This window comes from Mytilus californianus, unplaced genomic scaffold (assembly GCF_021869535.1).
Source record: "Mytilus californianus isolate M0D057914Y unplaced genomic scaffold, xbMytCali1.0.p SCAF_19, whole genome shotgun sequence".
Lineage (NCBI taxonomy): Eukaryota > Metazoa > Mollusca > Bivalvia > Mytilida > Mytilidae > Mytilus > Mytilus californianus.
This window is the reverse complement of record NW_026262667.1, coordinates 1,223,780-1,240,218: the sequence shown is the minus strand read 5'-3', so window position 1 is coordinate 1,240,218 and position 16,439 is coordinate 1,223,780. Positions and strand designations below refer to the sequence as shown.

At 32.1% G+C, this 16,439-nt stretch overlaps 1 protein-coding gene across 3 annotated transcripts in view; it reads left to right on the top strand.

Annotated features, from left to right (window-relative positions):
- Positions 1 to 12,733, top strand: part of LOC127727037 (grainyhead-like protein 1 homolog) — a 34,808-nt gene extending 22,075 nt beyond the window's left edge. For all 3 annotated transcript variants that reach the window (XM_052234436.1, XM_052234435.1, XM_052234433.1), the window contains exons 3-17: positions 2,887 to 3,025; positions 5,222 to 6,259; positions 6,799 to 6,947; positions 7,148 to 7,242; positions 7,471 to 7,535; positions 7,880 to 7,991; positions 8,318 to 8,415; positions 8,832 to 8,888; positions 9,314 to 9,488; positions 9,707 to 9,834; positions 10,161 to 10,207; positions 10,470 to 10,558; positions 10,769 to 10,854; positions 11,125 to 11,189; positions 11,746 to 12,733. In XM_052234436.1, the coding sequence (XP_052090396.1) occupies positions 2,887 to 3,025; positions 5,222 to 6,259; positions 6,799 to 6,947; positions 7,148 to 7,242; positions 7,471 to 7,535; positions 7,880 to 7,991; positions 8,318 to 8,415; positions 8,832 to 8,888; positions 9,314 to 9,488; positions 9,707 to 9,834; positions 10,161 to 10,207; positions 10,470 to 10,558; positions 10,769 to 10,854; positions 11,125 to 11,189; positions 11,746 to 11,872 (2,470 nt within the window). In that variant the 3' untranslated portion in view covers positions 11,873 to 12,733. The remainder of the gene's footprint in view (positions 1 to 2,886; positions 3,026 to 5,221; positions 6,260 to 6,798; positions 6,948 to 7,147; positions 7,243 to 7,470; positions 7,536 to 7,879; positions 7,992 to 8,317; positions 8,416 to 8,831; positions 8,889 to 9,313; positions 9,489 to 9,706; positions 9,835 to 10,160; positions 10,208 to 10,469; positions 10,559 to 10,768; positions 10,855 to 11,124; positions 11,190 to 11,745) is intronic.
- Positions 12,734 to 16,439: the final 3,706 nt, after the last annotated feature.

The following is a 16,439-nucleotide window of genomic DNA, read 5'->3' as shown; positions in this document are numbered from 1 at the left end:
AGGTAGACTATATGTTCAGAAATACGACTGTACTATAGAATGTTACAACCTAAAGTAGTAATTAGGAAGTCGTGTTAATGTAAATTAAAGTCAACTCCCATGCAATGTTCAATCAAGGTCCTTTATACTGCACAGAAAGATTGATCACCTTTTACATCTGTGAAACTCCCATTATGTAGTATTTATAGATACCCCCTCCCATTTTTAAATATATAAAAATGTTCAGTAAAGACCATTCTCCTTGGCGTAAGAAACATTATGTGTAATCCGGCAATAAGAGTCTCTGATCAATTTTGTTTTGGTTTTCTTTCTTTGAGTTCTTTATAAAAATATTCGCTGCATTGTTCGATGTTATTCATAGCAGCGCTGACTTCGCAAATACAATGTACAAAGGGGTCAAAAACTGCACTCTAACATGGTACTTAGATTTTTTTCTCCAAATAAGGATGCGATTTTATTTTCTATTAGAGCTGTCAAAATTATTGAGCAAATTCGCCTTTAATCTCACAGTTCCAAAGCTACAAGGGTTTTTAAAAATGGACAGAAAGTAGTGCCATAACACGGTGTATAGAACCACTGCATCGTGCACAATGCTGTCCACGCTTTTAATGCACACTTTTTCATCGTTTTATGCGCCCGCATGTTGCGGTCGTATTATGTTGCTCCCATCGTAGCTCGTCTTTTTTAATGGGAGATGCACGTTTGGGCTAATTGGTGTAACATTGGGCTAAAAAAATTACGCTTAGGCCAATGGCAATTCGACATTTGGACTTAATTTTAAAGTCGACGTTTGGGCTAATCCTCACAAGTAAATTACATGTAAAATATTTATATTTTGATTATATATTAATATTTTATATGTAATAAATGACATTCTATTTATAAAATTTATCGTTTTATATATCCATTCCATTTGCTATACAGTGTCTGCTCCCTGCTCACCACAGGGTTGTGAAAGTAGGATTTTGAGCAAGACAAGTCTTTATATCACAACTATATTGATTAAACTATGTACAACGTGAAGGTATAAAACAGCTAGACTAAAATTTAAAAAGGTACATTCTTTAGATTTTTCTCAAAGATTGATTCTGATCCTTAATTTAAATCTAACAGCCTTTAAAAACAGAAGTCTTGTGATACTGTGATAATGGCTAATCTTCTCTGTAAACTCGTTTCAACTAAATGGTGTAAAACTTCAAGATTTGTTTCTTTTCAAACTAGCATGGTTTCCCAATGACCATATTTTATGTAAGTTGTAATTTACATGTACAGGTTAATAAATAATTAGCCCAAATGAAAATTTGACTCCAAAAGTGTTAGCCCAAATGATACCATGGTCACGCTTATGATTTTGCCCAAATGTATTGTGCCCTTTTTAATATGGTAGATAATATACCCATAAACAACCTCTTAATTTAATAAGTTAGCTTTTATACTGAGACTTTTTAATAAACATTTTGTGGCAACAAGGCGATTTAAAAAGCAACTTTTAAACCTTAAAAACTAGACATTATAAAAACAATTTCAAGGATTCTTTGCATCATTGTTTCAAAGAAGTTATGCCGCTTACATACTTCCAGTGTTCATGTTACCCCTGGACTCTTTTGAAACAAATAAAAAAAAGAAATTAATGAAAATATAAATAAAAAGATAATTTCGCCAGAAACAGTACCATATATATTTCTGAATTCTATACATCATGTTACCTTAAATAAGGTGTAAGTGTGTAATAATATCCTACGAGTGGACACATTGTTTGGATATGTATAATCCAATAGGAAGACGACCAGACGTATTTTGTTTTTCTTGTTTGTAAACCATTTTTTATGTCCATCTTATTGTTCGATCTCATGAGTCTGATAAATCATTTGTTTAATATGTCTTTTCACTTGCTTGGATGAGAAGTCATCTTTTGATGTGTTGCTTAAGTAAACCAATGTCATGCAATTTTGTCGGTTATAATATATCGTTATAAGCCACGAGCTTACACGTCCTTTTTTGGCAGCTTACACATTTGTGTCCATACATTCTCTAATACTCTCTTTCTTGGCGTCCTGAACAGGCATGATATATTTGCCACTGAACGTTAAGCAACCAACAATCAATCAATCTTGGCATGCCGCAGCCGTATCATGCGACCAATGTAGAACTGTATGATGTAGAACTTTATTGCCATTTTAACGTCTTATATACCGAACACACAACACATTGACATGTGAGGGCATGCGTGATCGATGCTTTTAATATTGCATTGAAAATCAATAGTTATATTTACATTCAATTAAAAAAATGCTATACTTTAGTGAACACGTGTAATGGTGCATCACTTAGGTAAACTTACAAACCGTTTCTTCCGTCGAAATAAATTGCCTTCATACGATATGTAACTCAGCTTTTCGAGTCGTACATTAATTGGTCATTTTACTTTTTAACCACAAATAAAATCGAAATACAATATTATTCTTTCCGATTTAAAGTACGATAATTGAGGAATTAGAAATTTGAATGGTGAATATTATGTTAATTATAGTAAACCTTATATGAATAAATTTCCCGTGTATAGTTCTGGTACCAGTCAAGTGTGACCTCATAAACTGTGAAGTTAAGATCGTTGTCATATTAAATATTTCAACATAAGTGTCTTGTTGGCCTGGAGTTTTTATGATGAAAGTATAGCCTATGTCGAGATTTTAGTCAAATGAAAAATAAATATTGATCATTTGTATTGTAGTTTTCGTGTAGCGGATTATTCAGGTTGAAATCGACATTGTTGTATAATGCATGTTAATTGTAAAGCATGTAAAATTGCATGTTAAAAGCTATCTTCAAATGGTATGCTAAAACTTCCGTATAGAAAACTGTGACATTACCGTATACTTTTTTCAGGGACAAAAAGGAGGACTTACAGGGAAGCGATGGATCGAATGACTACATGAGCGTCTTGCAAACCGAAGTTGACAGATTTTTTAATATGCAAGAAATGCAGGAAAAATCAAAATCAGAGGACATTGTGGCCACAAGCCAGGTAAAATATCTCAATTGATGTTAATTTCATAATTATGAGTGATACAGTTATCGTATTGATTTTACAATTCAAACTTTGGGTAAAATACCTTCCGGTCTGGTAAAAATATTGAAATTGATCGAAATCTACCATCTTAAAATTATCTGATAGTAGTCAATAAAGTTGTAGATAATTAGTACAGTTAATTTAGCCTCGAGATGGTTGTTAATTAGTAACATCATGTTATGTAGAATCGTATCTGATCAAATTGACATTGATCTAATAATTAATACATGACTTTCATTTGAAGATTTTGAAATACATATTTTCAATTATGATGACAGGAAAAATTGAATATTGACATGCTATTGTTGTATTGTTTACCTTAATCTCTTCAAGAAAGATTAATAAAGATGATAAATGTTTGTCATTTTGGTTTCAAATGACATTTTTTTTAAATATCTTCATGCACGCAATTTTTGCCAATTCCAAATGGAATGAAACATGTTTCCTAATTAATAAACAAAATATAAAATGAAGGGAAAAAAAAACCATATCGAAGTATTCAATTGAAAGAAACATTTCTAAATATCCATTTAAAACAAACTGGCAATCATACCACATCTCCGTATACATATTGCATACATTAAAGTTAAAAAGACTAAGAATTTGCTTAGGATTGTTGATTCAAACTGAATGTGTTTTGTAGGAGTAGACATAGATATTGAGATAAAATACATCTATGTGTAGGTTTATCTGCTGAATGCTATACTTTTAGGGAGTAGTTTATTATTTCCAGCAATATAAGGTGTTTCTGATGGTTCTCTGCTCTATTAAGCTTCTATGCATTTATACTTATTTGGAATGAATTTGAATTTAAACACGCCTCATCACACTTTCTTACGTAAGAAAAACAACCACACTATTCCATTTAAATCTTCCGTGCAGAAAACTTAAGTTCTTCAGTAAATTAGAGGTTTATGAAAAGAAACCATTTCTAAGTAATTGAGCAAGGCACAATATTACAAAGTTTATTTGAAATACTCTTATTGTGTAAACATTCATAATCTAATGTGAACTAAAACTTTCCTTCTAAACATGCAGGATAAACCAACTATCTTCAGCTTACAAGACACATTTATATACCTTTTGAATATAAGGACTAATATGTTTTGTTGTAATTTGTTTAAAAAAATAATTTCTCATAATAAAAGGCAGTTTCAACTGAAGCATGAGTTTTGTCTTTTAATCAGAATTTGTAAATGTTATGAACAGCTAAGTAAAAAAAACCAAACAAATCTATGACCATTTGGATTAGAAAATCACACATATACTGAAAAAGAGCTAAAAATATAATAATAACAGTTGCTTATATACACGTCTCTTGGACTTTAATGGATAGTTGTCTCATTGGCAATGTTACCACATCTTATTTTATACTTTTGGATAGATACAATGATTCATAAGAAGTAGGCTTCTTTCTTTAGAAAGATATTATTTCACCCAAGAAATATGCATCATAATAAGCAATATAGCTTGAATGTTTGTAACCTAGTCAGTCGTAAAATTTGACATTTTTTTGTAACATTCGTACTAGTTTCTTGATTGTACCACATAGATAACTGATATAAGTTAAAACGTTTTCAATCATAACGCTTCTTAACAGTTCAACCTAATCCACCCTATGATGACTATTTAGATGCATAGGAAATTTTTTAAATTGTGCATCACTCAGCAATATGCTATAATAAATAACATGCAGTTTATATATATTATGACATACTTCTTTTTGAATGGATATTTAAAGAAATAATGTTTAGGAGCAAGTTCATCAATCAGTGATATCTCTACATGTTTCTTTAAAAAATGAAGAGGAATTTGCTCATAAATTAATATTTTTGAACGACTTTTCTATTATTTCTATAATTGTTTAATTGTTAAAGAGGCTTATCATTACTTTATGTATAAAAACAAAAGTTAAAATAACAGAACACGTATTACGAAAAACACAACAATTAACTTATAAACATTTGAATGACAACAAGGCTCGGTTATTCGATCTGGAGTATACGGAACTGCAGATAAATGAGTAGAATTACAAACGCAATCAAAATTCTGTTAGAAAATGTTTGTATTGTTTTTTTTTCCAGAAAATTTCACAATATGTATTGTCATAATGCTTTGCATCTCCAATTATATGTGCTTTAAAACTTTCAGGAGCTTGTGGATACTCAGGGAATTTTAGACAATGTAACGAATAACAGAGAAGCGAGGAATGAAAATGACATTGTGTTCTCATCTGCAGAGGATTTATCATCATGTATTACAACTAGTGCTTCAAATCACGATTCAGATGCAGTCATTTATACCACATCAATAGTGCAATCCCCACCATCAGATTCATGTATCATTACAAACTGTGACAAAATTCTCCCAAATTATAACGAATCAATTAAAAATAAAAACAATGGAAACAAACATCAGAATGATATACAAAGAAATATTTATGAAACAAGACCAACTAGAACAATTGTTAAAGCACTTTCAGAAAAAATAATGAAAAATAAAGTAAGTCAACAAGGCGTGACAATGCCCGTGGGCAGTACAGTACCGTTGACTAATGAGAATAACGGTATATCAGCAAGTGCAATGTCACGTGACGATAGTGTGTCTGACCCTATAGAAAAACCCGAGGATTTCCAAAGTGTCTCAACGGCTACTTTAACGGCGCCAAATACGGTATCTCCAGTCACAACTTCGTTGACAACACAAGATAGTGAAAGCATGTCTCATCGTTTAGGTTCACATACAGTACTAGAAGTGGACCCTGTGTCCCTTCACATGTCAGTCGCTCATTCAAATTGTTTTCCAGATATGCTGGTGAATAATTTGCAACATTTAGCAAGTCTACAACAATCTACTGGCATTAGTATTCAAGAACCAATTACCACAACGCCAATGAGACAGAACTCGTATCCAGTAACGACAAACAATTTCTACTCTCCGAACAGCAACTATATGTATCCGCCAGTGACGTCATCATTAGAGAATCAGGTAGTAGACAGAGATATAATGATGGAACGATTTATACAGCAGCAGCAGTTTTATCAAGAACAGCAGCAACAACATCATCAACCAACACATCCACAGACATACCCGTATGCTACCAATATCAAAGAAAACTACACAATGAAGTCTCCTGATAGTGGATATCACGAACCTTGCTTATCTCCGACGGAACAACAGAACTCATTGGTGAGAACCATCTTTCACATCTTTTAACATTGAGATCAATATTTTTTTTTAAATTTAATTTTACTTTTGAAACATCAGTTCTAGGTAATAATTACAAGTATATTATATCTAAACAGAAATCAAAATTGAAAATAGGGAAATCCAACGACGATATTTTTAATCAAAATATAAATTTCAGCTCCATTATTTTTTATTCTTCTTCATTAAACCAAGTTAATACATAGATTTACACCATAGATCTTTATCAGAAAACATATAATTGTTAAAGTTTAGACGTGAGAACAAAAATCAGACAACTGATTATTATCTTAAACGATTTTCATTAAATGTAATAATTTGGTAATTGGTATTGCCAATGATATAATTGAGATAAAAATGATATGTTTTTGTAAACGTAACCCAAGGGATTTTGTACAAATTTTTGATTATTGAAGGACTTCAGGGTTCATCTTAAATATAAAATAGTGAAAAAAATTAAGTGAAAATTCATCGAAATAGTAATTGCACATATGTTAATGAAGACAAATTAAATTTTGTAGGTTTATAGTAAGGAGGACAATAATTTCCAAGAGACTCCTGTTGCACCTCAGAAAACTGGCAAAAGACGGAAGTCAGCACCAGTGTTATATCCTAAACAACGATGGGCGTCAGACAAACTGACCGCATATCACCCAACGATCCCAAAATTGTAAGTAATTTAGTCAAAGTTATGTTCCTATATTTTCAAAGATTTTGATGGAAAAACTGTGATTTTTATACGATATATGTATTTGCAGGAAAACTTTAAAAAGTATTTACCTTTAAGTCAAGTTCCATGAAAAAACCATTTTGAGGTTAAATTATTCTAGCGATATTTTATGTATATAATTTACAAATTATTATTTTCAGAGAAATAAATCCGACTGGTTACAATTACTTTATGGATACTCCGATCTCAACGTCCGTGCGGTTTGATGAAGACAGAATCACCTATGTAAACAAAGGTAAAAACTTACTCTAGATATGATTTATTCGCTTGTAAAATTCTTAGTATATTTTTTAACTTCTAAACGTTTTTAAAATATTATGTTTTACATTTAGATAGAATAATCGTCAGAATCATAGATAAATAGTTTGAACACAGTCTAACTTAGGTCTAGGCAACTGGAATATAGGGAAAAACAGAAAAGACGGGAAATGATAGATTTAACAACTTATTTCATATTTTACAGGCCAGTATTATGCATTAAGCTTGGAGTTTGCAGGGGACAGGTTACCACCATCACAAATGGTTAAGGTAAGAGCATACATGTATATCCTTGTTATAGTTAGTTCACATCTTATTTTGTATCAGTGATTTTTTTTATCAAACATCGCAACGTGTACATTTCAGAACATTTTATTACCAGTTATTTGTTTATTGAGTTACAGTATTGGGTTTTACGGAAGAAATGAAGAAATAGGTTATTCTTTTACAAAAATGAAAATCAATATCTTTAACTTCGGAAAAGGTGAACTTGATACACTTGTAGAAGATCTTATCTTCAGTATTGACTCATTGATGAATCCATAAATCTATTCGTTGTTTTTGTAAACAGTACTCTCATCTGGAAACCAATATATTTTTTTTTAACTTTACAGTCAGTAATCATGGTGGTGTTCAGGGACGACAAATCACTAGAGGATGAGAGAAAGGCATGGGAGTTCTGGCATTCCCGGCAGCATAGCTATAAACAGAGAGTCATTGATATTGGTAAGCAAAATATATAGTTTAAAGTTGTATATTACTTCTTTTTAGTTTTAAAGTGTTGCTCACTATGGAATAAGATGGAAATCCATTCTTGAAATATTATTTAATTTGTAAAACTTGATAGTAAAATTATTTGGCAAAACGCTCATCAAAGATACCAGCCTTACAATTTGGTACACCGGACGCGCGTTTCGTCTACATGAGACGCGTCGGTGGTTCTTGAATGGAAGTAGCTGTTTAGCCAAATCAAATACGAATTTGAAGAGCAAATCGTAGTCGGAAATAGTTTCGATTGTGTTACTGATGAAACATTGTATTGATATTTTCAGATACAAAGGACAGTCAAGGTGTACAGGCCAGTAATATAAACGAGATTGCATTTAACGCCGTGGCTGTCAAATGGAATCCAAGAGATTCAAATGTTAAGGTATACAGACATATCAATCAATATTAACATTATAATGTTTAGTTGTTTTAAAGATTTTAAATAACGCCTTGATTCTGTTTACGACAGTATTTCACACGAGAATGATTTTATATTAAAACAGCATTGCCATTTTTCTCAAATGAATAAATGTTGCTTTGTAAGTTGCAGAAATAATTGAATGATTTCTGTCAAGACTTTTTTTAAAGTAATTTACACATGCAAATTAACACATGCAGATTATCACGACATAGCTTCTGGATACGAAATACGACAGTTTATATCTTCAACATCGATGCATCAAACACTTTGATATGTTAAGCTTTAATCACCAATATTTCATCAGTGTTGAACGAAAATAAATGGCTTTTTCATCGATTTTCTTTCATTTTAAGTAATAAAACTTTTAATGATTACAGGTAAATGTGGCGGTACACTGTCTCAGCACAGATTTCAGCAATCAAAAAGGTGTCAAGGTGTGTATTGGTTTTATTCTTGATCAACTTCCCATTATGTTTTTATGATGTTACAAGAAAAATTACTAATGCAATCAAAATCAATTTCATGCTCTTAGTTGTTGGAAATTGAATATATGAATATAATTGAGACTTTTGTCAATACTAACACAACTAAAAATTAGTTTTTGGAACATACATCTATGCCTAATCTGAATTGTAATATGTATGTTACTTGTTAACCAAACCAAAACTGAAGTGGGACACTTAAATTTACGTACAATCCAATTTATGTATTTCACGCATTAGCTGCCGTTATAAGTTTTTCGTCAATTTCAAAGTGCAGAATGACAAATGCATATTAAAAAAATTGAAGAAGATTTAGTTTAATATAGCTAGATAATTTATAAACCAATTGTGTTTAATGTTTGCATTTTTCTTTAAAGGGACTTCCATTACACATTCAGATCGATACATTTGAAAATCAAAAAGATATATACCCTATCCATAGAGGGTATTGTCAAATCAAAGTGTTCTGTGACAAGGGAGCTGAAAGAAAAACTCGAGATGAAGAGAAGAGACGAACTGTTAGGACTAAAGACGGACAAGAAACTGTCAAACGTGAGTATAATCCAGTCTTTTTAAGTTCATCATTTCAAGTCGTTAAACATTTAAGTTTATTTTTCATTTCAATACATATTTTTATTTTATTTCATTAAATACAAGTTTGTATAAAAAGGACTTCAATTGAAAAAAGACCTATAAGAAAATTTAACGGGAAAAGTCGTAAAATTTTTTCAGAATTTTGATTACATTTTTTACAATTTCTTTTCTACCAGGAAAACGGAGTGAGATGGAAATGCACTGGCCACCATGCGAACGATCTGCTTTCTACAGCATGGCCGACACAAAAACATTTCCGGTTTTGTTTACTCCAGTCAGTGACCAAGATGACAGCAACAATAAGGTAAGTCAGAACAAAGCCATTGTTATTTGATTCTAAAGTTCTAAAGAGGAATTATAGCCATTTCCATGATGCAGAAACGAAGTATTTTTGAAAAGTGAGATTTCATTTAATCGAAATTTTTCACATTTACCAGTTTTTTTACTCAGTATTCCATATTTGTCTCAATATTTAAATGTTACACTAACAGTCTGAATTGGTCTTAGTCAAACTGATATTGAAATTCTTAGAAGATATGAACATAAAGTCTGTAAAATGCCATGCAACTAATTTAATGTATCAGTGCTTTTTCTTACATATAAATGAACCAATGTTTTTATTTATTCCAGGCAAGTCCTTTGAGTATTGGTGTGACAGATGATGATGGAAACTCGAGGTAAGGGCACAGTTAACTTTACAACTTTGATCTACCTTCATTTGTTACAAAAATAAAGACAATTTTTTATCGGTTTGTAGAAAATGAAAAGTAATAACCTTAATATAAAACATGAAGCTCTTGTAAACAAATTGTTAAAATCGATAAATTTTTCAAGAGTTCAGAATAATTAGACCACAAAACTAGGAAACCGGTGATTTTAGTTTTTGAGGTTGGAAAACAAATGAGTTCTAGATATAATTTTACTATTAATTCTTTACAGCTTAACAAGTGCAGAAGGATTTGAAGATATACTTTGTCCGCCTGCAAAGAGAAGCAGAACAGATGCATATTATCACGATCTCCCAAAAGGTACAGTTTTTCAGAGATAACCATTAATTCTGTTGTAGCTTACTTATTGCCAATTATAAGATGCTGTTGAAGATCTTTATATACAATTTTGGAACTTAAATATCACTAAATTGAAAATAACAAAAAAATAAATAAAAACATGACAATAAAACACTTATATAGGTTATTAATTTTCTGTTATGCAATTATATTGTTGTGTTTTTCTTTCAGTGTTATTGTATGTCCGAGAACAACATGAAACGATCTATACAGCACTCATGCTACGCACACCAACTCTTCAAGGACTTCTTCAAGCTGTAAGTTACTTTTAAAACTATTTTTATTATCATCATCATCATCATGACTAATTATAAAATATCAAATGCATTCATATTTGCCTAGTTTACTTTGTGTTTTCATCTTTAAATCGTTAACCTTTTGAATAGGCCTTCCTAATTACATCTAAGTATTATTATGTCAGTGATGATTATATCGTTAGCAATATGATGCCTATTAAAAGAAGAATATAGATGGTGTGTAAAGAATTACGTGAATTAAAGAATTAAGGATATTTATTTCATTTAAAGGTTGAAGAGAAGTATAAAATACCTGCTGTCACAGTCAAAAGTACTTACAAAAGATCAAAGAAGGGGTATGTCTTATTCAACTTATTTATATTAAAAAAAATGCAGCATATTAAGTATAGAATATGGAAATTCATTTTATGTATAAAACCTTTATACTTGTAAAATTACATTGGTATGTTAGGTTACATTCCTACAACCCTGTGAAGTTTACACATGCTAAAAAAATTATCACGATAAAAGAGACTATACTAGTATAACATTCTTATTTTGTTACAATGGCAACACAAAGGTGATAATAAAACCGCTTACCGGTAGATTATTAAAGAAAGTAAAAAACATACGGATTTGTAGCAAGCTCAACAATTATTTACATGAAAAATACTAAAGTATTTTGAACAAACCATTTAGATTTAAGAATTGCTCAATTAGTTGTTTTTATATGGACTACCAATCACTATTGTCGTGGATAGATAATTTCCCTAAAGGAATGTAGTTTCTGCGGTAATAAATCTGTCCACCATGAAACAGTATAAAAGTATAGTAAATTGCTTGAAATACCAACTTTTCAGTGAAAACATTTATAGCTTGATTCACATTAATTATGCATGTTTTATTTTTCAGAATACTGGTACGATTAGATGACAACATTGTACGACATTATTCTCACGAATCTACCTTTGTAATAGAACTCAATCAAATGAACGATGACAAAGACTATGAAATAATTCTGTCGGAACTGGATGTCTAGTTCATATCACGTGACATTATTCCATTTCATACAGTGCTGAATTGTTGAATTTACATGTTTATTTGGGACTGTGGTTGGTGGGTTGGTGCTAAACAAGCATAATACAATTGCATAATATGATAATCTATGCCATCATACGACATATGAATATGATAATCTATGCCATCATACGACATATGAATATGATAATCTATGCCGTCATACGACATATGAATATGACATACTGCTGAGAGCAGAGATCTCTAGTCTTTCTTGTTCCATTTTTGTGGCATTATATACTCCTTGATGAGGATTTAAACGGGTACATGGTATTGGCAAAACTTCTAGTATCGGATCCTGGCTCACTGTTTGACACTACCGACGAAACCCAGAGATTGGGCCGGGATACCAGGCTACAAAACTTTCAGAATTTGTTATGAAGAACACTTTCAGTGATAAACTACTGATTTTAGGATTTCATATTGCAGTTAGTGTTCATAGAAACATCAGAAAACAACATTGGTATACATAAAATACCCGTTTAGACCCTCTTTGTTTGTCTTAATCTCTTTTACAATACTCTTTTTTTTCTATTGAAGAATCGTTTATACCAAAGTTGATATTTGTTTTGTCTATGTTTGTTAATGTTTTTGTACAGAGAATGTGTATAGTTATTTTTCTACTTTTTGAAACATGATGTACGGTTATTTTGTCTCAATTCATTGTACATTTTATATATATATCATTCATGTGACTTTCATTTGTTCATGACATTCCTTATAAGCAATATTTTGAGTTTGGTCAGAAGAATTATATGACCAAAATATATTTATAACAGGGTATGAAATTTAAAAAGAATCAAAATTAAAATTTGAAAATATACTAGCAATCTTGTTTTCTCTTGTTCGTATAGACAAAACAAGCATTACATGAATTCGACAACAGTGATTTCCATTTGCTTTGGCTATAAGAGGAATCCGAATATTCTTCTACAACAATAAACAACTCTCTTTTCCGGAGTTTTGACTGTTCACACACATACGAACAATAGAAAAAACAAAGGATATGGCGTATCCATCCATGACTATATAAGATTTAATATATCATCGCCGTCCTTGCAAAACCAGTTAAGGATTGTCTATATATATTTCATATGAAGAAATCGTGAGAGACGTCGACGACCTTTTAAACATAATTGACCAATTGCATAGGACAATGAAATATTGGTCCATACTAGTTTGATGATATAGGTTGGCTGAACAGTATGATTTTCCGAAAAAAATATTGCACTGGCGGGCCACACATTCGTTTAATATACAATATGCAGAATTACTTAAATGAAATCTAAAATTATTTACAACTGAAGTGAAGAAGATCATCATAAGCTTTCAATATTTCATTTATACCTACAAATACCTGTCACGATCTTCTATCTGTAAAAACAAGGTGATTCGACTCTTTTAAATGCATGTTGATAAGAAACCCTCCCCCCCCCAAAAAAAAAAATTAAAATAAATCAAAAACAAACAACCCTTCTCCCCCCCCCCCCCTCCAAAAAAAAAAAAAAAAAAAAAAAAACACTATTTAACGAGAGTTGAGGTTGAGTTTATATCTGAATTAAGAAAAAAGCTTAACAAGGACCTGTTCTAATTATTTAAGTGAAAAAGAGAACATCGCATTATGTTTCTGTCATAACAAAAATACGGAGATATGGTATGACCGGCATTGAGACATCTATCCACAAGAGACTAAATGATATATATGTATAAACAACTGTAGGTTACCGTAGGTCTTCAACAATGAGTAAAACTCATACCGTATTGTCGGCTATCAAAGTCCCTGGCATGAAAAAATGTAAAGCAATTCAAACGAGAAAACCAACTTCCTGATATAAGATGAAACAATAAGAGAAAAACAAAAACTTAAGTCTCAGAATGCGAGACATAGGGATTACAATCCGGTGTTGACGGCGTGAAGTATTTGTTCAAAGCTTTATATTTCAGGAGGTAGAAGAACTGTATGCTTCATGCCTTGTACGAAGATACCTTATGTATCGAAGTTTCCGTCTGCCACATGTCCATTGTCATTGAATTTATTTTCATGGTTCAGTGACTGCTTAAAAAAATGTATAGTGATCTATAGTTTTTTGTCATGTGAAATACTCACTTATGAGTAATAGGATAAATATATTTGATATATTGAATCCTATAGGACTATGCCAGGCGATAGGTTAAACGCGATAAAGAAGACGCAGATTCTCTTTCCGAATGGATTAAGGCTGTGAGGTCATTGATACAAAATCAGAATTAAAAAAACTGAATGGGTCTATGAACACAAATGCTACATCAATCTTTAAAGACCCAAATGTTTCAAAACACCTGTCCTACCTCCATGACAAATATGTTGTTGTCCCCGCAGATAAAGCCCCAAACAACATCGTTTTTGTGTGTAAATCACATTACATAAACTGCTTGATAAATGAATTAAGTATTGACAATTAACTTGAAAACTCAACATATACCCCCATGACACTTACCAAGGTGGAAATCCTGGATAATCATAGGTCTGTTCTATGTTCCTTTGGAACTTCAACCAAAGATAAAGAACTGGATCTTCCTTCACTGTATTGGATACATAAACTACATAAGTGTCCTTTGTCCTTACAAACAACGTTATATTTCTGGGTCTTCCAAGTGCTCCACGAAACCTCTTTCTTAATTATTTACATCAATTTTATCAGCAATCAAAGCCGGGCTTCAAACTTATTGTGAAACTACCTATTCTAGAGGTGGGGTGAATCAGATGTGGATACTAAAAAATTCCAACGATCTCTTAGAGGACATACAATCTAAGACTCTTTCATCTTGCAATAGTATTAAAACATTTGATTTTTCTACGCTTTCCACAAGTATTCCCCATTCCAAACTAAAAGACAAATTGAAAGAGTTGGTGATGATTTGTTTCATAAAAAAGAATGGCTTACGTAGATACAAGTGTCTTGTCTTAGGGAGGGATAAATCGTACTTTGTAAAAAATCACTCTGATTCAAACAAAAAATTCTCTGAAACCGACATTATCAAGATGCTAGATTTCTTGATTGACAACATAAATGTTACGTTTGGAGGACGTGTTTTCAACAAACAATCGGCATTCCCATGGGAACCAACTGTGCTCCTCTTCTTGCCAACTTGTTCCTTTATTCATATGAGACTGTCTTCATACAGGAACTTCTTAGGAAGAAATTAAAGAAAAAGTTAGTAGTTTCCTTTAACTTTACTATCCGCTATATAGATGATGTTCTATCACAAAACAATTCAACATTTGGTGATTATGTTGAACGCATCTATCCCATCGAGCTTGAGATAAAGAATAATACAGATACAGTCAAGTCTGTCTCATATATTGACTTACATCTAGAAATTGGCATTTTGGGTCGGTTGAAAACAAAACTTTACGACAAAAGAGATGATTTCAGCTTCCAAATTGTGAACTGTCCATTTCTATGTAGCAACATTCCAGCAGCGCATGCATACGGAGTATACATCTCCCAGTTGATATGATATTACAGGGCTTTGTGTTTCCTATCATGATTTCCTTGGTATATGGTTGCTGCTCACAAGAAAGCTATTAAACAAAGAGTTCCATGTGGGGAAGTTGAAATCATCCCTTCGTAAATTTTACGGACGCTATCACGAGTTGGTTGACTGTTATGGAATATCTGTTTCACAGATGATTACGGATATGTTCCAATTATCGTAACAACAATCTCGTCCCCTTTCCCCCGAATGTGACCTACCGAATTGGACATATCACCAGGTTTGTACTTACATGAGCAATACGACGGGTGCCACATGTGGAGCAGGATCTGCTTACCCTTCCGGAGCATATGAGAATACCCCCAGTTTTTTTAGTGGGGTTCGTGTTGCTCAATCTTTGGTTTTCTATGTTGTTTTGTGTACTTTTGTTTGTCTTTTTCTTTTTTAGCCATGACGTTGTCAGTTTATTTTCGACTTATGAGTTTGAATGTCCCTTTAGTATCCTTCTCCTCTCTTTTGTAAGGTCTACGTCTGTAATACAGGGTCCACATGACCTCTTGGTCAAATCTTAGATACTATAAGCACTAGGTCAACTATATTCGGTGTATGGAATGAGTGTAAGGTGTACATGACCGACCGCCAAGTTTCATCTGACCTCGAACTTGTTTTCATGGTTCATTGGACAATGTTTAGTTTTTGTGGTTTTGTCTATTGCACAGATACTTAAATCAATAGGGCCACAATATTTGGTGTATGGAATGATTGTACGGTGTACATGTCTGTCTGACGGGGTTCATCTGACCTTGGCCTCATATTCATGGTTTATTGGCCAATATTAAGTTTTCATGGTTTTGTCAGTTTATCAGATACTATAAGCAATATGTCAACTATATTTCTCTGTTTTAACAATTTATCAGTGCTGTTTTAACGAAATTTTGCCGTACATGCGATCTAATATTCTTTCACGTGCGTTGAACTGAGCAAAGAGTTCCGTGACTAAACAACTAAACGAAGCTGTTGACTTTGGCTTATATGTATGTACCTTTAACAAA